General features: G+C 39.2%; 1 protein-coding gene across 3 annotated transcripts in view; it reads left to right on the forward strand.

The window, feature by feature from the left end:
• Nucleotides 1–24,816, forward strand: part of prkar1b (protein kinase, cAMP-dependent, regulatory, type I, beta) — a 64,728-nt gene extending 39,912 nt beyond the window's left edge. For all 3 annotated transcript variants that reach the window (XM_030141218.1, XM_030141220.1, XM_030141219.1), the window contains 5 exons: nt 3,033–3,191; nt 7,938–7,998; nt 11,117–11,238; nt 21,923–22,004; nt 23,395–24,816. In XM_030141218.1, the coding sequence (XP_029997078.1) occupies nt 3,033–3,191; nt 7,938–7,998; nt 11,117–11,238; nt 21,923–22,004; nt 23,395–23,567 (597 nt within the window). In that variant the 3' untranslated portion in view covers nt 23,568–24,816. The remainder of the gene's footprint in view (nt 1–3,032; nt 3,192–7,937; nt 7,999–11,116; nt 11,239–21,922; nt 22,005–23,394) is intronic.
• The last annotated feature ends 867 nt before the right edge of the window (nt 24,817–25,683 follow it).

Below are 25,683 nucleotides of genomic sequence, written 5' to 3' on the forward strand. Positions count from 1 at the left end.
CCAAGTGTGTAATGGTAGTGTTTAACATCTCATTTATTATCTAACTTTCATGAAAAAAAAGGTTTAATATTTTGCACCGGAAAATGGTAGACACATTGTCAAGGTTTGTTTTTAGTTGTGCCCGGACACTGTTATTCCATATGGTCCAGTGTTCCAGACTGATACCCAACAATATATCTGACAAATCTTTACATTGTATTAACCCATAAAGACCCAAACATCCACCTGCGACCAAAAGCATCTACTGATCTATACTGTTTAATAACTTCCGATCCACTAAACCTATCAATCCATGTACATAATTGGTGTAAAATACAGTTTGTCATCTGTTCTTAGTCATCAGATATGACTCATTTGGACGTTCAGAGGCTCCATAGTGAACATGAAAACACTGTCATCTTCTACAACATTGATTCACCAGTAAAACCCATGGAGTTTGATGTTTAATGACAGTGGATGAAGACACTTGGTTTTTGTTCAGTTACTGATAGATTTGCTGAAAAAGTAATTTTTTCTTCTGTTTTCTCTGTTTTTTTTGTATAATACCCCTCAACTTTAGTCTGAGCTTTCATGAACATCTACATGATCAGTAAATTAAATATAAGAAAATACTTGATTTTCACTGAAAATTTGCAAAATACAGAGGATAATATTACAATAAATGGTGATAAATTACTTAAAGCTGCGTATGACTTTCGTCACCAATTTTTCATCAAATTTGTAAAACCTGAGTGATAGTCTAAGTATCATGAATCCGTTAGTCTTTCTGTGATTATGCACCTGAATCACTTCCCTCACAGTGAACAACTTCTAAGTGTACTCCATCACAAACCGTCTGTTTGTTTACATACGCACACAGCAGCAATAAGCAATGAAGTCGTTTCCGTGTTTGTTGCTGTTGCGGCCATACTGTGGCTGTTTGGAATTCCTATTTCCACAATGCACTTCATAACAAAATTTCCGAAAAGGCCCAAGTGACATATCAGTTTGGTATGTAAACAAACGAACTGCTTGTGAAGAAGTACTCTTCGAAGTTGTTCACCGTGAGGGAAGTGATTCAGGTGCGTAATTGCGGAAAGACTAATGGATTCATGATATTTAGGCTATGACTCTGGTTTTACAGATTTGATGAAAAATTGGTGACAAAAGTCATACACAGCTTTAAGAAAGGTTAAATAGAGAGAAAATTTCATCTGGGAACTGGCACAAAAGTCACACTGGGTCTTTATGGGTTAATAGATTCTGTAGTGCTTACCTTACCTTCAGCATCACTCTGATTTTATTTTATCCTTTCAAACTGAGCTTGAAGAGTCCATCCTCACCCACCTCTCAGTCCTCATGCTCATATGTCCTGTAGACCTCGCTCTACATCCATCCTCCTGTCTTTATAGACAGCTGCTGCCTCCCAGCCACAGTTCAGGCACTAAACTACTTCAAGCTAAGTGCCGAAGTTATTAAAGTGTAGAGATGTCTCTCATTAGACATGGGTGTAAATCTGCCGACATCCCATAAACTGCCTGAAAGCTGACAACCACTGCCACTGATGTAAACACCCCTCCATGTCTACACACAAATGTATTCACTTACAGACATGACCCTGTATTTATATGGGCGAACCACAAAATCTGTGATTTAGTACACAGAGGTCTTGGAAAAAATGTTTGTAGTAATTTTATCTTAATTTTTAGCAATTATTTCTTAAGAGGATCTTTAAAGCAGACATAAAATTTTGAGTGGAATTAAATAAATGCTCCCAAATAGACAACAGAGAACCCCCCCTCCTCACATACACACACACGTACACACATACTACCAGCCCACGGGCATTCATAATGAAATGCACTCCTAGTAACTACAAACAGAAATACACAGCAACACTGCCTGCTTATCCACCTTCCAGCACTTGTGATTTGCTGCTTCTTAATTACCACCAGACTCCCACAGTTTACTGTAGATATTCACATATTGAGTATTCAGTGACAGCTGCAACAGTGCATACATTGTTCAAGACTTGAATTGTTCTTTTTCACCATGAACTTAATTTACCCTCAGCACAGTACTGATTTGATGCAATAGACATGTTTTCAAACTCCTAATTCAGTCCTTATGTATTACCTTTTCTGCAGTTTTTTTCTCTAACTTTACACTTGAAATATTGACTCAACATTGGTTGTTTGAGCTGATGAGACAGCTCTACCTGACTAGCCATAGCATATGTTAACCTTATGGTACAAGCATCTGCAAAAATGAATATTGAGAAAAAGATCAAAATACTGCCATCCTCTAATGTAACACTGTCAGAAAATCCATATGGGTGAACTGTCTAAGGCTGACGTAACTGTAGCCAGCATTGAGCATCTCTTTGAAGCTTTCCCAGTTTATAGTGAGGGATGCGTCCCTTGTGGTCTACTGAGCCTCAGATAATGGCTTGAAACAATTCTGGCAATTCACAACAACCGTCAAAGGGATAAACCCTCCCCCTCTCTCCTCCTTTCTTTCTGTGTTATTAAGTCAACAAGATCATGGATAGTGTGCCGACAGGTGAAACCGTAACGGCCCCAGAGACACTGCGAATGAGCCTCTATGAGGCTGTATTGTCTGTAGTGCTATAGTAGCTGGCCTAAATCGAGCAGTCTTTGAGTGGGTGCTAGTGACCGATCATGGGAGAGTGCATGTTTGTCTTAGTTCTGAGAGGTGGCCTGCAAAGACAGCAGCAGCTTTTCTTTCCATCACTCCAAAATCAAAGGGAATGTCCTAACAAGACAGGACAGAGGAAATAAAAGGGATGGATGAAGAGATAGGAAGGATAGAGGGCCTTTTAGAGGGTCTCATTTGAAGGCTTAGAGGGGATCAAATACTTAGGGACAAGCCGAGTGAGCATATCAAACATCCTGGAAACTGAGGAGAGGGGATAAGAAGGGGTGGAGATGTTGTCTTAGGATGTAGAGAGAAGATGAAACTAGCAATTATATGTTAGGATAGTTGACATTGTGCATTAAGATTCTCTCTGTAACTTGTGCTTGTTTCTATAGGTTTATGTGAATGGGGAATGGGTGACCAGTATTGGAGAAGGTGGTAGTTTTGGAGAACTGGCTCTCATCTACGGGACTCCAAGAGCTGCCACTGTCAAAGCAAAGACTGACCTCAAACTATGGGGTATTGATCGCGACAGCTACCGGCGCATTCTTATGGTATGTACACACTGAATCATGTTATATCGTAAAGGTGGGAACACATATCAAGTGATGATACTGTCATTATGTTGCACTTAATGCTGTCATGGTACAGAAATTCTGAAATATTTCTCACATTGTAAGGCAAACAGCTATGATAATACAGCATTTATTCATTGCATTTTGACGTCCATCCCTCACAATTTGGGAAATGAAAAGACATTAAATGGAAAATCAGTGGAAGGCCTGCAGGTCAATATTTAATCAGTATATGGCACCAGTAAAATATTGTCCAATAAAATTACAATATCAGAGTTTTGCCCAACCCCATTACGTGAGCACAAGTTACTGTAAGTATCAGATTGCTTCGCAAACTTAAGCACAGTATTACCTGGTAGGGTGAGGATGATAGATTCTACTATCATCTTTCTGCCAATAACAAAACAAATGCAAATACTCAGAATATGCAGAAACATCCAATAAAATATGTCAGCATAGTAAAGAGATACTTAACCATACTCCTTCATCTTTATCATTTGTGGTCCTTCACATTTACTGTTTTCTCCCACTCAACCACTTAAAACTGCTTAAATGTGTAAATACTCAAAATAGGTACACACATGCATGCATACACACACTCATAAAAACCATCTCCACCACCCAGAGCGCATACTCCCAATGTGTCTCCAGGTTTGTTTCTAGATGAAGGGCAGTAAGAAGGAAAGAGGGATGGTGTGAGGGAGGCCTGGGGAGGAGACAGGGGGTCAGCTCTAATGCCTCTGCACACACTTGCCGCTTCAGGAGCTTATCTTGCAGGAATGTCTAAATGTTTAAACTGGAAACACAAGGTGCTCTGCCCTAGCTGTCATACTTTCACATACACACACATTTTAGGTGCTGTTAGAATAACATATTACTCAGTGTGCGTCTGCCTTATGAGTCTCCATACCTAACAAAATACTTCCTTAAATGCTCATTATAGCTTAGTGCATGTAAAATAAGTCTCCAATTAACCTCACGAATAACTGTATGCATCTGGTTCATCATCTGCAGTGAAATTTCTGCTCTGTGTCATACAGTTAGAATCCCCAGAGGTGGAAGAACTTCAGGCCTTTCAACTCAGTGTAATGTTGGCACTGGTCTGCCCAACACTCATGTCATCTCTTGAGTGCATAGTTTAACCGAGGGCACAGTCTGCCCTGGTAACCTTTCTTTGTCAGGATTCTCTTCAGCTCTCATTCCTTCATTCCTTCTTGCAGCAGCAGCAGGCAGAGACGGGGTGAAGCAGAATTCAATTATGTGAACCTGTAGTTAATTATTGCTGTCAATGATTTGTAAAGCTGTTTTTATAAAGTGTGGTATTCTGGCAACAGCTCAGGCCAACACAATGAACAGTCTATGTGTGTGTTTCCCCAGCAAAAATAATGCTCAGTGCCTTGTGTCTGCAGATAGTTAGGAGCTGGGGAAGGTGCACTGTTGTCAGTTTCATCATCAGTTTCATTGTTTGCACATCTGTTTCTCCTCTGTCCTGTATGTCAGATGCATCTTCAAAAAAGTTAAATTAATAAATGTTATTTAGCTGATTAGTTTTTCAGTTGTAAAGTTGAAGTCAGTGAATATGTCTACACACTGCAGTCTGTTTTACTATCTTCTTTACTTTACATGAAACCTGCTAAGTTTTGCTTGGTGCAAAATATTTTGTTGGGATGTCAATATAAAGCAAAAATTGTTTGATTTTAATCAAAACTGCAAGGTTTTTCAAATTATCCGTGAGTAAAGTTAGATCAGTTGGTTTACTTATCAGTTAATACTATTCAACAGGGAATGCATTGTCAACAGAGTCAAAGAATTTAATAATTAATAGCATATTTTAATTTAATAACCAAAGTCATACATGGTTACTAGCTTTCAAATGGGAAGATTTGTTTTTTGTCAAGTGTTAAGTGTTTATAACATTTGTTTTCTACATCAGCACATAAATAACACACAATTTACAGAAGACTGTTACAGAAACAGAGTAAATGAATTTAGTATGACATTTCAGAGCTTTCAATAATTTTAAACAAAATATATTTGGATTATAGACATTTCAAAAAGCAAGTAAGGTGATGATTAAAAATAATAACTTTGTAACTTAATCAGTAGTTTTAGCCCTTATATAGGGAACCTGCCCGTTCACTTCACACCTGCACATTATTCTCCACCTAGTTTATACCTTATACCACCACCCAATGGCAAGAAAAGACACACACCAATGCGATAGTCAGGATTGTTTCAAACACTGAGTATTGTGATGTCAGTTTATGTAATGTGGAGGTGTCGGTAATTGTCATATAAAACCTTGAAGACCACCCCGTTCTCCCTCCTCTTCTTCTAAGGAGTGCATTTAGTAAACAATGTAATACCAGTCCCTGTGATAAATACACACTCTCCATTGTGTAGCCGCCAGTCATACAATACCTACATTGTTGTGTCATCTTGGTATCTAAACATGCGTAGCTACAGACAAAGCCATTAACAAACTGACAGACCACTGTCAACAAACAGAACCCAAGACGGAGGAAGACGAGGAGAAATGATATCAAGAAATGCGGAGGGATGTGAGGGGTGTACGTGTTTCGCATTGGACAGAGATGAAGGTGATGGAGATGGGGCGTAAGGTGCGGTTGGTTTAGTCTGGCTCCTTTCCACACCTCAAGTCTTTGATGATTCTACCTCAAAGACAACGAGCAGACACAGAGGCTGGTTCATCCTTAACCACGGGAGGAGTGAACACATAGGGGCCAACAGGAGTAGGGGGAGTTTTATACATGAAACGCATCAGGCCCTCCCAAGTAGACAGGAAGGAAAGCTAAGAAAAGACGGATAAAAAGAATTTGATTAAAAAACAAAACAAACCAGAAAACAGGAAACGGGAAATTTAAGAATCTGAAATTTTACAAAGTATTCATTTTCATTCTGTCTTTTCCAGTAAAACCTCTCTGTGCTGACATCAGTCTGGCTCACTTAGCCCTCCCCTCCGCCAGTCGCATAAATCAGATCTGCTCTGTAATGTAATGTCGTGTATTCATGGTAAGCCTTTAAGCTCAGCAGGCCTGTCCGAGGAGCTCTGTGGGGAGACCTACTCAACATCACTATGTGCACTTCACTTATGAGATGGTGTTATAAGAGTACAGTATACATGTGTGACTTTGTATTTGCTTGCTTAATGAGCATGACGTTTCATCTTTAGAGACAGTAACAAAGCATAAGTGGCAGAACTAAAAACAGACTGCATACACTGCATACACACTCTGACGGAGCATGCACACACTCAAATCATTTATCCAGGAGGGAGGCGATGCTGGCTAGAATTCCTTTAATCAAGTTGTTTACGATTTTGAGTTTGACGTTGGCTCACTTGGGAACATTTTCTCCCCTTTTAAGACAAAATGTGAAATTATATGAAATTAGAGGCAGCAGCGGGACTCAGGCACTTATGCACTAAAGACACCCCAAGCCTCAATATATCATTTCCATATGCAAAGGCAGACGCAGGGCAGACAAGATTGTCCCTCCTCACTCTCTTTCTCTTTATGTTACCGCTCTGAGGGGTTCTGTGCAACGAAGGAGTAAAAGAGAAATGCAGTTTGGGAAGGGGTCCTCTGGGTCTGGACTTGTCAGGAAGCACCTGATGTTCATGGCAGAAGCAGAGAGGGGAAAGTCCCCTGCCTGGTGGGTGGGGTGGGCCACACACATGCAGTGTACATTGCCACACAGCTTATACACACCTTCATAAGTGTGACCCCATGAACTCGGTGTATACTATTAATCATAGTTTAGATTGTGCTGCAGGCTGCAATTTAGATTTTTGTGTTATGGGTGCAGTATGTGGTTTGACCATACTTGTATTTGTTTGTTAAACTGGGAGTTTGCTTCAAGACCAGTTGTGGCATATGAAATGTGTCAATTATAGATGACAAGTTACAAGCCTCCAAAGAGCAGCATGCAGCCATATCTGCAAAATGAGGTCACAGTGAGACGAACACCTGTAAATTAAATGAAATAGTGAGTCTTACACTTACCATCTGTGGTAAAAAAGTAAGTGACAGGATTACACATCTGACGATGTATGGTATTTAATGTGACCTCAATGTGAACAGTCATTGGAATTTGAGTTTTAGATCCCTTTAGATCGACAGTTGTTACAATGTGCTACACTAGTTGGAGTGACGGAAAAATTTGGTTTCATCTGCTCACAATGTGGTGGATTCCAATGTACTTCAATTTATAAATGAAACTTTTAATAATGACTTCAGTGCCTCCATGTTTACTTCACTACAACAACAGGCTTTGTGATGTTATGGTTCTTTTCTGCATGTGGGTCAGGTCAGGATTGCAACCAGTTCACATAAGAATCTGATTTTTAAAAATGCTAAATGCCAAACACAAAAATTAGATCTTAGCAGAAATTCCAAAATATGCATCAAGGCTATGTGAGCATAGACAGTGTCTCTTCTGCCACTCTATAGTAGTAACAGTGTGCAAACACCACCAGTAGCACAGAAGTGGTATCTGCCAACGTCAACAAATAAACACACCACAGACACACAAACTCCATGTAAGTTCATAAGCATCAGCACGCTCACTACAGTTTATATTAATAGACACAGATGTTGCTAATCATAAAGGATTTAGGAATGCAACACATTACGCGACTCATTTAAAGATATTAAAAATCCAAAGACATGCAGTTGTTCAGTGTCTTTTCTGTCTTTCTTACAGGGCAGCACACTGAGGAAGAGAAAGATGTATGAAGAGTTCCTTAGCAAGGTCTCAATCCTTGGTAAGTTGACGTAAATCCTTACTTTTTTCCACTTTTAGGAATATGCTGAAGCATGCATGTGTTTGCACGTGTGTGCCATTTTATGCAGTTATTTCAAGGAGACCAGAGTGCAGGCAGTTCACAATATATACTGTAGATTAGTCCATTTAAATACAGGCACACGTTGTTACCCAAGACCCATGGCCCAGTCAAATCTGTGTGTACAGCCCTAATCTTCTCAAACTTTTCATACTAACACCAGTCACACTTTGCACTATCACTGTGTAGACAATTGGGAAAATAGGGAGTTGAGTTAATCTTCTCTTTCCCAGTGGAATTTGGATAACAGCAGCCTATACATGCCATTCAATTAGGAGGAATGGCGAATGAGATTCATTCAGACTCTGAAAACGAGTTGCAATTGGAACTGACATCTCATCCCCTTCCACTTGATCGTGTGTGTGGTGTATAGAGTAAGGCCATGCCCCCTGTTCAGAGTTATTAGCTGGCTGAGTAAACACATACACTCAGTTCAGGTCTTTGGAGAACGTCTCTGCAAGGCCCACACTCTTTTCATTCTCCTTTTTTTCTGTGCCTTCTTTTTTTGACAGCCTTGTTGAGGCCTGTATTGAAATACCCGCCTCTCTTCATAAAGCTTTTCCCCTCTTCATTTCTCTTTCTGTCGCTTCTCTTCTCTTCTCTTCTCTTCTCTTCTCTTCTCTTCTCTTCTCTTCTCTTCTCTTCTCTTCTCTTCTCTTCTCTTCTCTTCTCTTCTCTTCTCTTCTCTTCTCTTCTCTTCTCTTCTCTTCTCTTCCCTCCCTCTCTGAATGGGAGGAGGGGTTGGAGGTTTTTGTTTGTCTTTGATTTTTGAGATAGCTACGAAATTGGGTACAAGCCCCTTGATGTTGTGGCGTGAAGAGGGGAAAAAACAACACGCTCTTTGTCACACATTCACACACAAAGAGGCTTCCATCATCCCAATAGTCAATCCCCAGTGCATGCACTATGTATATATGTGAGGCAAGGTGATCTAAGTGGGTACAGGCCCTGCGAAGCGTGAAATGTAGGTTCTTTAGTCAGCACATTTGTGTATCATGTTACGTGCCGTGCCGTTAAGGATCACCTCAACAGGACCTGCTGCCTTTAGCTTGCAGCCAGACAGAGGACATCCATCTGGGACCGGCAGACACCACGGCCCCACCATAGGGGACACTGGACACCTCCAACCTAGCAGACTTCACCTTAGTTAATCCTAAGTACATACACATTTACGCTCACATATAGACACACACTGGGATCAGTTACCAAGCACCTCCGGAGACAATACAATGGGACAAAGCTGCGCCTTTACTCCCCTAACTCTCGTCTTAGTCAAATCAAAACACTGAATCATTCTTTCATGTAGACAAAGCTAAAGATGGGAATTGTTTCACACATTCCACAGATGTATAAGCAGTAAAGATTAGGCAACAGTAACACATTCAATTTTATAAAATCTAGTTCAAAGTAACTTTTCTATGTGATGATGACTCACTTATTAGTTACGTGTCTTTTTACTAAAAATATCAATAGATGTGAGTTGCTTAAAACTTCTTTGGTTGGAACATTTTGCCCAGTGAAGATGTGTGACTGTCTGTGTTTTTGGTTTCTGTATGAATACCAACAGCTTCTAGAAATATCTCAGACTAACCACGTCACTGTACATGTGGTCGGACAGTCGGAAAGACAGCTGTCGCCACTGACTTTCAAGATCAACAGAGCTTAGAGATAGATCCCCTCACAGGTTTCTGCAGGTCTCGTTGCTAAATGGTGTCTTTGTAAGGCAGTGTTAATTTTATCAATTAATCACTTTAACCCATAAAGACCCAAACATCCACCGTTGACTAAAACCATCTACTGATTTAAAATGTTTAATACCTGTTGATCCACTAATCCTATTAATACATGTAAATAATTGTTGTAAAATGCAGTTTGTCATCTATTCATGGTCGTCAGATATGATCCATGTGGACATTCAGAGGCTTCGTAGCAAACATGGAAACACCATCATCTTGTACAACATTGATTCACCAGTAAAAAACATGGAGTTTGATAGATGACAGTGGATGGAGACACTTGGTTTATGTTTAGTTATTGATATATTCTGCTGAAAAACTCTGTTTTTCTTTTGAATGTACTCTAAGCTTTTATGAACATCTACATGATCAGTGAATTAGATATAGAAAAATATCTGACTTTCACTGAAGAAATGCAAAATAGAGAGGATAATATTACAGTAAATGGTGATGAATCACTTAAGAAAGGGAAAATATAGAGAAAAATTCATTTGCGAACTGCCACAAAAGTAGCGCTGGGTCTTTTTGGGTTAATTATTTAGTTGTGTTTTTTTTTTTAACATAAACCCTGACTGGAACAAAATATGATAGGATAGTATTCAGATTTTGTCAGATTTCAGCCATTGATAAACGTTATTCCTGTTCATGAGATTTAATTGCTAAATGCTGTTTATACTTAAGCTCAGTTGACAAGCGTAACATGTGTTGGCTCTAAAAGATACTTCACTGTGTTTCCTGATCCATGAGGTTCCATGAGAGGATGGACGAAGCAGGAGATTGGGACTGTAATGGTCCTTGATGAATGACTGGATTAGTCTGAGGTGGGAATTAAGGTTCCTAGTGGCTTAGTGGACTAGAAAAAGGAGGCATTGGGCTTCATGCAAGAAAATGTTCTGTTTAATACGATGGACATATATGAGCTTCATCAGATTCAGCAAATGCTTGTTACTTCAAAGAACTGTAAATAACCCACATTAACATGATCAATGGCAATTAAGCAGATGTGTGAAGACATTTTCAAGAAATTCTGAAGTGTATATTATTTTTAACACGAAATTGCTGAAAAATAATGAAATACTCAGTTCCTTTGTCGAAAACTTACAGAATTACAGCAAATTAATTACTCGTGGTTCCTATAATGGGTCTAGACCATGCAGACATTGTGTATAGATCTGGTTTTTGCATTGTCCCAGACCTTTAAATATGCAAAAATCATGAAATGTGGAAGGAGGACTATAATATAGCATATAAATTGGACAGTCACAGTAAATGTGTTATTAATGATCTGTGTGTTTTCCTTTCAGAGTCCTTGGATAAGTGGGAACGTTTGACAGTGGCCGATGCTCTGGAGCCTGTTCAGTTTGAGGATGGAGAGAAGATAGTGGTCCAGGGAGAACCTGGAGATGACTTCTTCATTATCACAGAGGTGAGGCACTCTTCATTTGGAGGTGTTGTGCCACATGAAACAGCTGACACACAAGTTATAAGTTGTAAAAAAGAACGGCTGTCGTGAGGTCAGTGCGATGTTAAGATGAAATTAAACAGGATTTTCCAGATTGTCACTACTGGCATTATAGGAAAATCAAAAAACAATGGTAAGACATCTGTGATGCTGTAAATGCCATGTCAGCAGTCAAATGAAATGTAAAGAAAATGGACTGACATAAAAATAGAAGCAAAAAAAGACATTGTCAAGCCAAGCAGTCCACCGTGACAACTGGAGGAGGACAGAGAGAGCTGGCAGTCTCTCGAATTGTTCTAAGGATTTAATAAATAATTGGAAAGGAGACACAGTAGTATCCAGTCAGAGGCTCCAGCTGACAGTGAATGTCCTACAGGGAATTTTACAAGTTTGACCGGGATCAGTGTAATTTCTTCTGTCTAGAAAATCAATAGTCCACTCTGTATAATTAATATAAAACATGTAACAATCTAAATTTGATTAGAGTATCAGGCAAACAAGAACAATTTGTGGGCACAAGGAGAAATAAAAGGAAATTTGCTTATCTGTAAATTCCTGCAGGAGATCCATGGTGTTATAATTGTACTTCTCTGTCTCAGTTCCTGTGAGTTCCAAGTGTTGACATACGGAGCCAAAGAGGTGTGTTATCATGGGTACCAGGATGATGTTGATCCCAGTTTATTGCCCCCAGTGGACAGACTACCCCTGGTGCTCCACTGTTTCTCCCCCCAAAACTCTCCTGTGTGAGGACTACTCCCCTCACACTGAAGCCTTTGTGGGGTCCCTGGTGTTGCTTCATGAAGGCCCCCCTGCCAGTCATCCTAACATACTTTTGATTAACTCCATACTTACACAGCTTTCACCAGCGTCAAGTCAAGAGAGCCTTATATAAGAGTAGGGGTGAAATCTGCTGTTCTGTCCTCCTCCTTCTGTTCCCAGTCTTATTTTAACGTTAGTTTGTTTTTCTCACATTGTGACCCTTTCTGTCAGTTACAATGTCTGTGTATCGAACTCTGTGTATGCAGTAGTCCTAACGAAGTCCCTTGCTACAGCTAAAGAGCTATTCTCTTTGTTTATCCTTCTCTTAGCCTTTCTTCACCTGTCTCCATCATTAACCCTTAAAGACCCAGAACTATTTTTGTGGCATTTTTGTCATCACATCTAACCATTCCTAAGTGATTTATCACCTTTTATTGTAACATTGTCTTCTGCATTTTGTATTTTTCAGTAAAAATCATTTATTTCCCATAGTGATTTACTGATCATGTCAAATTCAAAGATTATATCAAAACGGAGAAAACTGAAGAAAAAGTGACTCTATCATTAAAACTGATGAAGTGTCTATTGCCAGAGCACTGTGGGACTACTTCCTCATTAGTCTTTTACCACAAAGCCAATCAGCGCCCTCATTATATCATGTGTAGACTGGTAACCTGTAACCTGTCACCCTGCTGTCACAGTACTGTGGCAATGAGCATCACACATGCCATGTGCCTACCTGGTTACAGGAAAAGGCTGGGGTACCAGTTACCGGAAGCTGGTTTGTGCACCTATTCACAATTTCAGTTTCAGCATACAGGCAAACAACATGAAATGTGACGCCTCATATGAGGAATTTGCCAGCAGTTTTGATGAATATAAATCAGCCCCTGGGACAAATTTCAGAGGGCAGAATTCAGATAATTTGATTGGCTCTGTACCAATAGACAAACCCATATTTTGTGCCACAATACTGTGGCAGTAGCGATTGCCTTAAATTAACATAAAATCAAGAGTCTACACCCACTGTCATTTGTCAAACTACATGGGTTTTATTGGTGAATTAATGCGTCATATCTGGTGAATATTAAACCTGAGAAACTGCATTTTACCTGATTTATTTACATTTATTGATACAAGTAATGGATTAAAAGTTATTAAATATTTTATATCAGTAGATACCTTCAGTCACGGGTTGTTGAGGGTTAATTTCTGAAGTTTGGACTGGACTTTACTGTTTTTTGTCACTGCCCAGATTTTTATATTGCAGGCTTATAAATCTATCTGTTAAATAAAAGACTCCCTCATTCATCAGATGTGTGTGTGTATGCCCTCAAATTACAGAGGAATATCAGCATTTCCAGTGTATCCGGATAATGATTGTGTTTTTGAAGTATCTAATTTTTGTTTATGGATGTAGGCCTCATTTCACAATTTTAGAAACCTAGATAATCCCAGCCCTCTTTTGTGGGCCTTAATTGTGCTAGCTGGATCACCCTGAAAGAAGTTCAGATTCTGTTACCTGTATAAATATCTTATCTCAGTTTCTGACCACTTCAGCCAAGTGATGGAACCACTTCACTTCAGCCAAGTGATGGAACACAAACACAAACAATGGTGGCAGCAAAAGCATCTCACTTCTGGGTTAAAGCCAGGTGCATAAGTTTAAAGGGGGAACACATCAAAATTCTTCCATATTTATGTCTATAATGGAACGGGAGACTGTACAGTTGGGCAGTCCTGGTCCCAATACACATCAAAACCTAAGTGTCTAATCCAGCAGCCCTTAAATTTCACAAGTTTTGATGACACTCTTTAAAGTGTTGGACAGTGCCAATACTTTCTGGTACTTGTCTCCTATTGCTGGAAACCAGATGGATGAGCCAAATCCAGAGTGATGTTTACATTTAATAGTGCAAAGCCCACTGTGAGCCAAAATGGCTTCATTTTCAATAGCCACAGTGAAGTTAATTTCAGGTTAGGCTAGCAGTTTCAGGAATGTCAGATTAAATTGCTGGTTTGTCTTGTAAACATTACAGGCGCCTGCACAAACAGCATATAGTAATCAGTAACTGGAATACTAGTATTTATCATGTATATGAAGATATGCATAACCGCATGTCTGTGTTACATGTAAATGATGGAAAAACAGGATAAGCACATGTAAACACAATCAGTGTTTTACTCACTGTATATCAAAAGAGCTGGTGTGCATACGTTGGATTTATAGTGCAAAAAAAGATAATTTTGGTCCTAAAACTATTTCGAGACTGCACTGTAAATCTTTCACATACACATCACATTATTTGACCAGCATTGGTTAAGATTGAAGATTCCAATTGAAGCCTCCAGAGGCTGCAGAAAATCCCTTAAAAGCCAGTTTGTCTGTGCAGAAAACGAACTCAATTGGGGATTTAGGACACAAATATAGCAGTTAGTAATGCATGACTCATCAATCTGAGTTTTGCACATTCCAGAGCTGAGCAAAGCAACATTTACAAAGGGATCTGGGAGACTAAGAGGATGGAGGGGAAGTAAGAGACAAACATACTGTCCTCCGGGCAGACATGTCATCTAAGTGTGTTGTCTGGGCGTATGTGAATGTGTCACGCCAGACGAGACACCGTGAGACCTGTGGAGAAGGGTACACCCATCACTTAGGAAGAAGTAAACTTTCCAAACAGCTTTTTGAAAATTCAGATAAACTAAAGAAATCTACCACCAAACAATATTTGACTTCACTTCTAATCTTACTTTCGCTCCATCACTAATCAGTAGTATTTATCTCATACTTTAATCCTCCTTCCCATTCTCCTGCCTGTCTTTCATTTCCCTCTAAGCTCTCTTTCCCTCTCTCTCCATCTCTAATGCAGCAGGGCCTGACTTTCCCAGAGCAGGGTGGACTGTGGTGGAATGTGTGTTGCTGACTTTCACACGGGGTCAGGAGACCCAGCCTCCTGGGAGGGAGACGAGAGAGCGAAAGGGATGAGTCAAAGAGGGCAGGGAGGGACACATGGGTAGAGAAAAGGTTGACTGAAATAGGGTTACATGTTAGAATAGAGAAACTGATTTGGTTTCACACTAAACATATTCCTACTATCACCGTCCTCCTCCAGCTCTCTAATGTGAACACCTCTTTTGTGTTCTATTTCGGGTGATTACTGCTTATCCGACTAAGCCTCTTCTCCAGTCAAAACTCTGCCATTTCTCTCCTTCTCATTCCCCCTCCTCCCTATTTCTCTTTCTCTTCACACTCTTTTGTTGTTTCTGTGGTTTTGGTGTATCATCCAAAGACAAACCCCACAATCACTAATTACATGCTGCTGATGGGAGGATTAACAAAAGGGGAGGTATAGAGACATCACTTTCTTTGCCTGCCGGGAGGAATGGGGCCCTAATGAAAACTGACATGTTTACATTTTTTTCTCGTACTGTACAAACAAGCCTTTACAGAACTCCGGGGCCGTGAACACTTAGCCTCACCTTCTTCTGTTTCTGTTCTTCACTCCCTTCTTGACGGTTTATGCCCCTACTCATTGACAGCACACATTGTGATTGTGTTGAAAGAGAAAAAGAGAATTGGTCAGTTAATTTGGGTCTGTGTTTCATTTTTCACTTGTAAACTTTTAGCAGAAGTTTAAGGAAAGTCATTGTTTTGCAAGTATCAAGTCTTTGCTACAACATCCCAAATAAGTTCTATTAAGTGAAAACCACAACGCAGTATTTTGAGTCCTCCCAAACAAGTCTTTAAATAACGTCCATTTTTAACTTTTAACCCATAAAGACCCAGTGCTACTTTTGTGTGAGTTCCCAAATTCTCTAAATTTTTAACCTTTCTTCAGTGATTTATCACCATTTACTCTAATATTATGCTTTGTATTTTACATTTTTAAGTGAACTTCAGGTATTGCCCAGTATTTAATTCACTGATCATGCAGCTGTTCATTAAAGCTTAGAGCAAATCCAAAGGTTATTATATCAAAACAGAGAAAACTGAAGAAAAAGTATCTTTTTCTGTAAAATCTATCATTAACTGAACATAAAATAAGTGTCAATCTACTGTTATTGATCCAACTCCATGGGTTTTACTGGTGAATCAATGTTGTAGAAGATGATAGTGTTTCCACGTTCACTATGAAGCCTCTGAACGTCCAAATGTGTCATATCTTATGACCATGAAAAGATGACAAACTGCATTTTACACCAATTATTTACATGTATTAATAGGATTAGTGGATCAACAGTTGTTCAACATTTTATATCAGTAAATCATTTTTGTTGCTGGTGGATGTTTGGGTCTTTATGGGTGAATCAGTGACGTTGGGGAACATGTACAGAAATAAAAATTACTTTATTGAAATAAACAAAATATTTATATCCATATCTCATGATCAGAGGTATTATGGTCTGGTTTGGCTAGCATAAGTAGGATTTTCTTCAGTTGGTGTAACAGGGCATTAATATTAATATTGATGGTGTCTTAAACCAGTAGATCAATGACTAGATCTGACTCATAATACAGGGTGGGTCTTGAAAGTCTTAAAAAATATGGAATTTTGAAACACTGTTTTCCAAACCTTGAAAAGTCTGGAATTTTATGAGAAAATGTTAATAAAGTATGGAAAACCGTTTCTTTCATAGTTGAATTTTAGAGTATGCTCAAAGGCACATAAACATATAAAAAACTTGATATGATTTCACTAACTGGTCAGTACTGGAATGATTGTAGTGAAACTTGTTTGTGTGATATCCATGCACTTTTGCGATTTTCATATGTTTTGAAAAGTTTTCTGTCAGTAAAACATAATTTACTGCGAATTATGTATTCATTCATTCATACATTTATTAAAATGAACTTTTCTACAACACACAACAGGTACAATTTCAACCAAAAATGTAGGCAAGTATAAAAGTAGATATAGTTGGGGAAAAAAATAGTTTTGAAAAAGTCTGGAATTTTTATTTGGATAAAGAACAAGCATCCTGTAATAGCAGCTCTGTGCTTTGGAACACGGATGTAGTGTAAATAAAACAGTGTCACTGCTGTTCCATCCTTTTACTCTCATCCGCTGCTGACATCGATCTATACAACTCAGTATGTTATCTCATATTTGCCCTCTGACCCCACTCAAAACTAATTATGTTGAGGGGATGTAAAGGGTCCCTTTGGTCCCACAGAATAGAAATCCTCTGTGGGTTGTTGAAAGTACTTTTAGTTTTACTGTAAGCCATGTGTATGTGGTGAAATGCAATTTAGCTAATGGAGCTTAACACTGCTTTTATAGACTGAAGATCAATGCAGTTAATGAAGTCATTTTTGTCTGAGTACAAGTGTGCAGTCGTAAGAACAAAGTAAAGATTAACAGGTCTTAATTGGTTAAACATTTTTAGTTGTTTTTTTTTTTTTTTTTTTAAGTTTTTTTTTAAAGCCTGCAGAACCTTGAGGCTGTTGCATATCAGTAGAGAACAGCCGCTGTCCTCCAGTCTGTTCAATAAGAAGTGTGTTTGTGTGTGTTTGTATGAGTGACAAGGTGCAGACACTCCTGGTGCTGGGTGGCCTTGTGAACTGGCTACTCGGGATATCATCTTACTGTCTATGCTTGCCTTTCTTCTTTTTTTTTTTTTTATTGCTGTTGTCGATCCAATGGTTTTTACTTCCTAAATATGAGATGCTTAATTGTGACATGTCACCATAATCTGCATGCAAGGTGTGTGTTAAAATGGACATATTTATAAATGAGTGTGACTGTATTTTCTTTAATATCCTATAACACACATGAACTTTTCCGTTTGTCTTGATCTGGGTGATATTCTTTTTTGTTTCTGCTTGTTTACAGTCACTTTTATTCATTCATATTCCCTTTTTTGTGCCTTTCTTTGTAATGTTTTCTGTTGTCAGTCCTTCGTACTCCGTGTTGTGCAGTGTGTTACAGAAGATCCCAAATGTTTATATAGGAAATATCTGTGGAGCAGTGTGCTGCCCCACGGGTGGTACAGTAAAAGATGGTTATCTGGACCACACCGGATGAGGCCTGTTCACGAATGAACTACTGTACCTGACAGCACTGCACTGTCTCACTTTCTGTGTTTGGACATGAATGGAAAGTTGTAAACACATGCCGCTCCCTTTCCAGTTCATCTCCATTCACATCTCATTGATTTATGCAATTTTTGTACAAATCTTAGTTTGTTGTGTGGTGCATTAACATTATTAACTGGGACAGTTATACAGTATAAAAAAACATACAGCAGTTCTTAGCAGTTCTGATTTTTCTTTGCATGCCATTTTTAACACAGTAATCCAGTATAGATCTAATTTATTGATGCACTGCGCCTTAGATCTTGCTTAATAGATGGGTGCTTCTATAAAACTGAGTTTATTTTGGTACCTGTTTCTTTGCCAGCTTTTTAGACCCAATAATAAAAGAGAAATTTAGACATATTTCCCCCCAGGATGTACCTAATGATGACCTCAGATAAATGCAAAAAAATTATACTCTTGCTCTGAGCCATCCCAAAATGAATGCATTTTTAATAAAACACTGGGGCCAAAAATAGGACAAAATTCGGACAGGGAAAGCTGTCTAGGTGTCAGTGCATTTTATCTTGAAAACATGGCTTGAAATGGTCTTATATACTGCAATAAATAAGGACACTGTTAAATTGGATGAACCTAGTGTTTTTTCTTTTTTTTTTTCTTTCTATTTTTTTATGGGCTCAGCTGGCTGACAGGCAGCTGTCTGTACCGATAAGGCAGCAGCCAACACCAACTGTACTCCCAGTCATCATTGCCCATTTTTCTGACACCATTGCTTGTGTATCCTCTTTTATTTGGACATTTTACCATGGAGTATCTCAGACAACTTGTGTTTTTTTTTCCTAGCGGTTTTTCTAATCCAGACACGTGGGTTTTTCATGAATTGGCAGTCCCACCCCAGGTTTCGTGTATAACCCGTCGTGTCCACTCGTGTTACATGCAGAACCTGCCCATTTAACCACAAATAAATTGTGAGTGATTTTGCAACAGCGGTCATTTTTGTGAAATGCTCTGCCTTGTTTAATTAGTTCAATTCCCAAAAGTGAGAGAATAAAAAGATTTTCAAAAAAATAGTAGTGTGCCATCTTCTTGTCCTTTTTACCATGTTACATGCAGATTTTTGTATAAAAAAAATTACATAAAAAAATATAAAAATGTGTTTTATCTGAAAAATAGTTTCTTTTTTTATCTCAGTAAGTATTTATTTTTTGAAATAGATCCAAAGTGCTTCCAAACTTGCTTCATAGCATTAGTCTACATCTGGTTTGAATTTTTAGCCCCCATGTCCTGTTTTTAAGGGCCAGTTTCATAGAAGCACCCAGACCAGTACCTTGTCACCATGTCTATTATTATTTTTAGAGATCCTAGTGGGACTAATCACACATGTTCTGCGATTTCTGAGCAGATGTGGGTGATGAAACAAAACATCCACTACCTTCATATTGTGCCTACAGTACCATTGTAGCGTGTACAAAGAAAAAACAAACTGACCCACACAACAGCATCTTAGTCGACTGCAAAAATTATAAAAAAGTATTCACAATGATTTCAGTTAACTGTCTTGTATGATCAGGTTTACCTAGGGGAAAAGGTTAACCTGTAATCAAATGGCCTAGTTGAGGAAGATTTCATGTATTAAGGAGATGACGTTTTGCAGCCTCGGCCAAATTCATGACAATACACAATACTCTCTACTTTCTTAAATTAGCCTTATATAAGAAGTAAGACTGACTCACCAATATAAACTGACTTGTATTATTTCAAGTAGCATGGCAAATGCACACTGGTACATTCCAACTGGAACAGGCACTTTGTAACTTTGTTTTGAAAGGTACTATATAAATAGTTATTACTGGCAACTAGAAATGCCATCAGAAGTGCCAGAACAAAATGCCATTACCAGTCTGCAGTGTGCTTGCTCTTTCTTCATCTGTGGTTACAGCAACCTCTGTTTTAACATAAATGCAGGGAAAAATATGCTTTATCATCTTTGATATATTATAAGAGTGACCAGCAAACAAAACACAAGAATGTGATCAACAAAATCCCAGCATCACCATCAGCTATGGTGAGTGTAGTGTTACAGAACTCTTTCTAGTGCTTTGGATGGAATTTTCAGGAAATGTTGATACTGGCAGAAGGAACAAATGATTACATTTATGGGGTGGGGGTGGGGATTTGGTCTACCTTGGCGGAGGTCTGCACTCTCCGAGTGCTTTTCTAGTTCATTAATGGTTTTCAAAACATTGGTTTGTGAAGATATTTTCGAGGGATACAAGCAATAATGATTTTAGATGTATTGATTGGTGCCTAAAACTGATTTTGATTTGAATGTAGGCGAGGCGTATGTAAGCATTTAGCTTCTGCCTAAGCCTGTTCAGTCTCAACAGAATTCACAGTCGGTTGACTTAAAATCAGCCTCATCGATTGTATGTTCTGTATTATGGAAGATGACTGATTAAACTCAAACCTAAACTTAATCATAGTAATATGGCATAATTTGTAAGACTTGAATATTGTCCCACACATTTCCTCTGTCCATAGATGAGCACAATCTCAAAAAGTCACTGATCTTTTTACTGAACTACAGCTGCACCTTTGTATTCCTGCAGAAAGCAACTGGCAATCTTGGGGTCCTCATTAATGCTCATTATATTCATATTTAGTACTATTAGCTTGGTCAGCAGAAGGAACAGAGCGAGCACAGAAGGATTAGAGACAGTGAGAGAGCGCTGGAACGGTCAAGTCTGCTTTGTGACATGATCCAAGACAAGCTGGGAAGTTCCCCTGCTCCCATACTCTTTACCTGTTACCAATTACTGCAGGACGTGAGTACATGTACAGTGAATGCTTGGCACAAAGTACACCTATGTTTGAAGTCCTGTGCGACATACCAAATGTATGCTCCATCACACAAGAACAGTCCAGCTTTAAGAAAGGTGTTACAACACTTACTCAAAGTCAAAAACATGTTCTTTCACACACTAGTTTGTCAACAGCTGCAACACACGATAGCAGGAAAGGCTCATCTGTTGGAAAGAGTGAATGAAAATCAGATTCTTCTACTTTTTAGATGACTCACACTTGCATTCACACATACACACAAGGGACAGATGATGGATAATATGCGTAGCCTGGCTGGTCATAGAGTCCAGTCACTCCATCCAGCAGACATCAGCTGTTGGACTCTGCATGTTTTCTCACTGTTGTGTTAATGTATGAGTGTTGTGGGACCTCCTCTGTGATCCTGCATGATTTGGCTGTGTGCGCAGACAAATGACTTTAACGCCACTATCTAGGCTACGTTTGTGAACGTGTGTTAATGTTTGAGGGTCATTTAGGGACAGTGTGTTGGAGCTTCTTCAGTCTTGGACAATACGGTTGTTTCCATTTTGTGAGTGAATGCTGAAAGGGGGATTATGTGATGGAGACACCAAGTAGCATTTCAAAATCTGTTGGGTCTCCAAAAGACTTGCATGTTTGTATTTATTACACTCCAGAGGAAATAAAGCAGAACCAATCAGAGTTTTATCCCACACCCCGTTGGAATATCTGAATATGGGCTGTTTCTGCTAATGCTAGTCCCACAGAACAGGTGTTTGTTTCACAGAAAAGTGGGTTAAATCCTGTGCACCTGTGTTCTTATGAAGCAGAAGGAATTTCTTTTCTGCTTAATCCCCCTGATGATTTTCAGACCCTTTTTGAATACCACCCCCCTTTCCCCTTTCCCTTTCCCCTACCCCTCCCATCACACATCCATACCCTCCCTCTTATTTCTTTCCCTGTCATACTATCCTCCACTTTGTTTCTGTATCTCCTTTGCCTCATCTCTTCTTATTTTTGTGTCTCTAGGGAATAGCCTCAGTTCTGCAGCGCAGGTCTGATAATGAGGAGTACGTGGAGGTTGGACGTCTCGGACCATCTGACTACTTTGGTAAGTGACTGCAAGCTTCTGCAGCTTTTTTCAGAAGAAATTGCAGCAGATGCCCTGGAAAAAAAAAAGAAAGAAAATGTGTATGTCACAGTTAGAAAAGGGTTAAAAGGGTTGAAGGTTAAATTTTATTTATAGGTAAAGCATGAGTATATGAATCTTCCATCAACTTTGATCATTTTGTCACTAAATTACAATATAAAAGGTGGAATATTTATATTCACATGAATGAAATATTTATTTTTTTTTAAAATTACTTAATTTTTACTCTTTACTTATTAAAATGACTTAGAATTTCCTCATTAAAATATAGAAAATCATTATATTATGTTTTGCGATTTTAGATTGAATCAAATGTTTGTAATTATATTGAAATCCAGAATTGTAATTTATTGTATGTCAATGCAGTCATATCCCTTTAACATTAGGCTAATATTATGTCTCTGAGAACTGTTTCACTAGAATTAAATCACATGATGTGAATATACATCAGTAAATGTGATGCAAATTGTAAGCTACTTTTTTGTTTCTGTTAGTGAAATGCTAAAATAAATGTCTAAGTTCAGTCATGAAGTGTATTTTTTAAAACCTTTTATTGTGAATGGTAATTACACACTTTGGGCCTTCAGTGTGCAATGACCATGTCCATTTCCACTTCTTTGAGACACACATAGCTGCACAAATCACACACTAGCCCCTTTTATGCAGCACTTCTGTTACGGGAATATTTCACCTTTATTCTGGAACGTCTGTATAAACAAAATGACGGGATCATGTGGTCCCACCTTTATCGCGGCTCTGTAACGCCTCTGGAGGTAGTAACAGAGCTGTGATAAAGGTGGAATCATGATTCCGGAATGCTATGGAAAAGAAAAACCTCTCGTTCTGCAACCAAGGTGTCGTTTTGATGACGTATTGCGTGTGTGACCCCCACGCCAGGAGGATTTAAAAATGAGCGCAGGCCGTGTACAGTTAACAAACATATCAACGTGACCAGAAAGATGTTAAACTAGGGAGACGCCGAGATCCGTGAGCTGTTGTCACTTCCGGCAGAGGACTCTACCCATGCTAACATTTGGGGAACAGTGAAAGACTCTGTAGAGGTTAGCAACATCACTACGCTCGAGTTATTTCTGATGTGCAAGTTGTACGTCACATTATACACTGCCCTGCGTCACCGCCCCTTTGATTCCAGAATGCAGGTCCGCTGTGTAAAAGTCCAGCCTGTCTCACCTCTGTTACTCCTGTGGCTTGGCTGTGGAAATCGGTCAGTGGTGGAAAAAAGATGGGATCACCATCTCACCTTTTTTCTTGGATCTCTGAGTAAAAGTAGCTACTGATTAAATGTAATGTATCTGTCATCTGATTGTTCCGTCCACTCTTCTTCGTCTAGGTGAAATTGCTCTGCTGTTGAACCGCCCCAGGGCAGCCACCGTAGTCGCCCGTGGTCCGCTCAAATGTGTGAAGCTGGACAGGCCCCGCTTCGAGCGTGTGCTGGGACCGTGTTCAGAGATCCTCAAGAGGAACATCCAGAGATACAACAGCTTCATCTCTCTCACCGTGTGACATGTCGGCCCTCTGTGGGCCCCACCAGCAGGGGTGGGCAACATCAGCATCAGAGTTTTGCTTTGAGGGTGGGATGGGGCGAGGATGTAGGGGAAAGGACATGGGTTTTACAGGGGCTCATTTCCTGCCTCCTTTCCATTTTGCGCATTTTTCTTTTGATCTTGTGCACTTTGACTTGACCTGTGCTGTCACGTAGCTTTATGTCAAAAACATGCGGGAGTGTAAAAATCAGCAAGGACAGGATCATTAAACTCATTATATTATGTAAATGAGTTCTATATACAGTTTGCATATGATGCATGCTTATAGACGGACAAAGAATGAAGTTTGCACTTGGAGTTTATGAAGGATGTGGTTGAATTCAGGAAATAAGGAGGAGTTGAAGTCATGTTTACGTGCAGCGGGTGGAAGTGAGTACACATTTCTTTGCTCGCTGGCTGTGGTTTGCCTTTTTTCACTTCTGGGTGTTGCGTGGTGCCATTTGTAGGTCAAATCAGACCCGCACTGCACAGTTCCCTAATGTAGATTTAGAGATGATTAATAAATTTGTGGCTGTTCATTCATTTTAGTGCTTCTTGAGTGTGCTTTTACTGCTGTTATCATTTGGGGTTGTTAGAGGCAATGATATGTTTCAAGATTTTGTTATTCTGTGGCGTGTGCCAGACAAAATAATCAACAATTTGCTTTGCTTCTTTTTGTTTTTTTTTGTTTTTTTGTTTTTTTGTTTTTTTAAGATTCATCTTGTCCCTGTGTTCCTGAGCCTTTACAGGTTCGGTCTGATCTGTGAACCATTGTATTCCAAAGGTGCGGTAGTGTTATTAGTCTAGTCCACACACACACACACAAACAGTCTGAAAACCAACTGATTTAAAACTCAACAAACTGTATATGCCTCTGATGTCTCAGGACTGAATAAATCTGCAACACAAACACACATCTGATGCTTTTTTTATGCTGATTTTGTTCTGTTTTACTGCTAGATGAAAGCTTTTGCACCACTGGACAGTTTGTAATGTTGGGTCAATACAGCAGTTTGATTTAGCTGTTTTTAAGACATGACTTCAATGTTTGAAATATAAGAGGTAAAAAAAAAAAAAAAAAATGTTGATTTCTTTTGATCTACTGTAATCTGTCAAAGTTGCACAACTGACCCAGCGACAAGTATCTTTCTGTATTCTCTCTCTGTGTATCTTTCTTTCAACTATCGAACCATCTTGAGCAAATAAAGTTAAGCTTATGAAATCCTTGATTTGGCTCGTGATTTTCTTGTAATCAGCCCTGCTGTAAATGTGACACTTCTCACATTCTTTCCCCTTCATTCATCCCAAATTCTGGCACCTAACTCTGCTCTGCTGACTGGATTATCTGTCTCTTTCCCCCATAAATTCACATTTCATTTATGTGAATTTACCCTTTTTTCTGTGTTTGCCATACTTTCTGCTTGTCGTCCTAAACTGTACATGCCCTCTATCAATCCTGCCCTGCTTCTACCCCCTCTTCCACCCCTGCTCTCCATCCTTTTCACATTAAGCCAAGTGTCAGTCATCCTTCACTCTGTGCTGTCAGAAAGCCTCAGAGCTCCTCCCAGCCAGTTTATACCACAGAGGACTAAATCCTCAACAGCTCTGACACATTCCTCTTCAACTTAATGCCCACTAAATCAACTAAGGAATGTGCCCCCAACTCGCCGACAGTGAGTTTGGTCGCCCCCTCTGCACACAAACACTCACATACACCTTAATCATACTGACAATACACACACACAAATACTACTTTTAGCTTTACAGGTTAGTTGTATTGCAGTGTGGCTCCTCTTCTTGGACACAACTTGACCTTTCCACAAGTAAAAGAGGGTTCCTCCAAGTTTTCACAGCGTAACAGCAACCAACACAATCATTTCTACTAAAAATTACCTGTTGTTTTAAAAGTAACCAACGTGAAAATTAAAGTGCAGTGTTGAGCTGCGTGAGAAACAGACTAAAAGGATTCCAGGGCCATTCTGGGTGGGCCTGTTGAGGACAAATCTTGGCATTGTCGCAAGTGTGCCAAGGTGAAATGTAGCACTGTGGCAATGAGCCAGTGTCAGAATAAGAGATTACAAGAAAGGCATACTTTT

The sequence above is a fragment of the Sphaeramia orbicularis genome, chromosome 8, assembly GCF_902148855.1.
Source record: "Sphaeramia orbicularis chromosome 8, fSphaOr1.1, whole genome shotgun sequence".
Classification (NCBI taxonomy): domain Eukaryota; kingdom Metazoa; phylum Chordata; class Actinopteri; order Kurtiformes; family Apogonidae; genus Sphaeramia; species Sphaeramia orbicularis.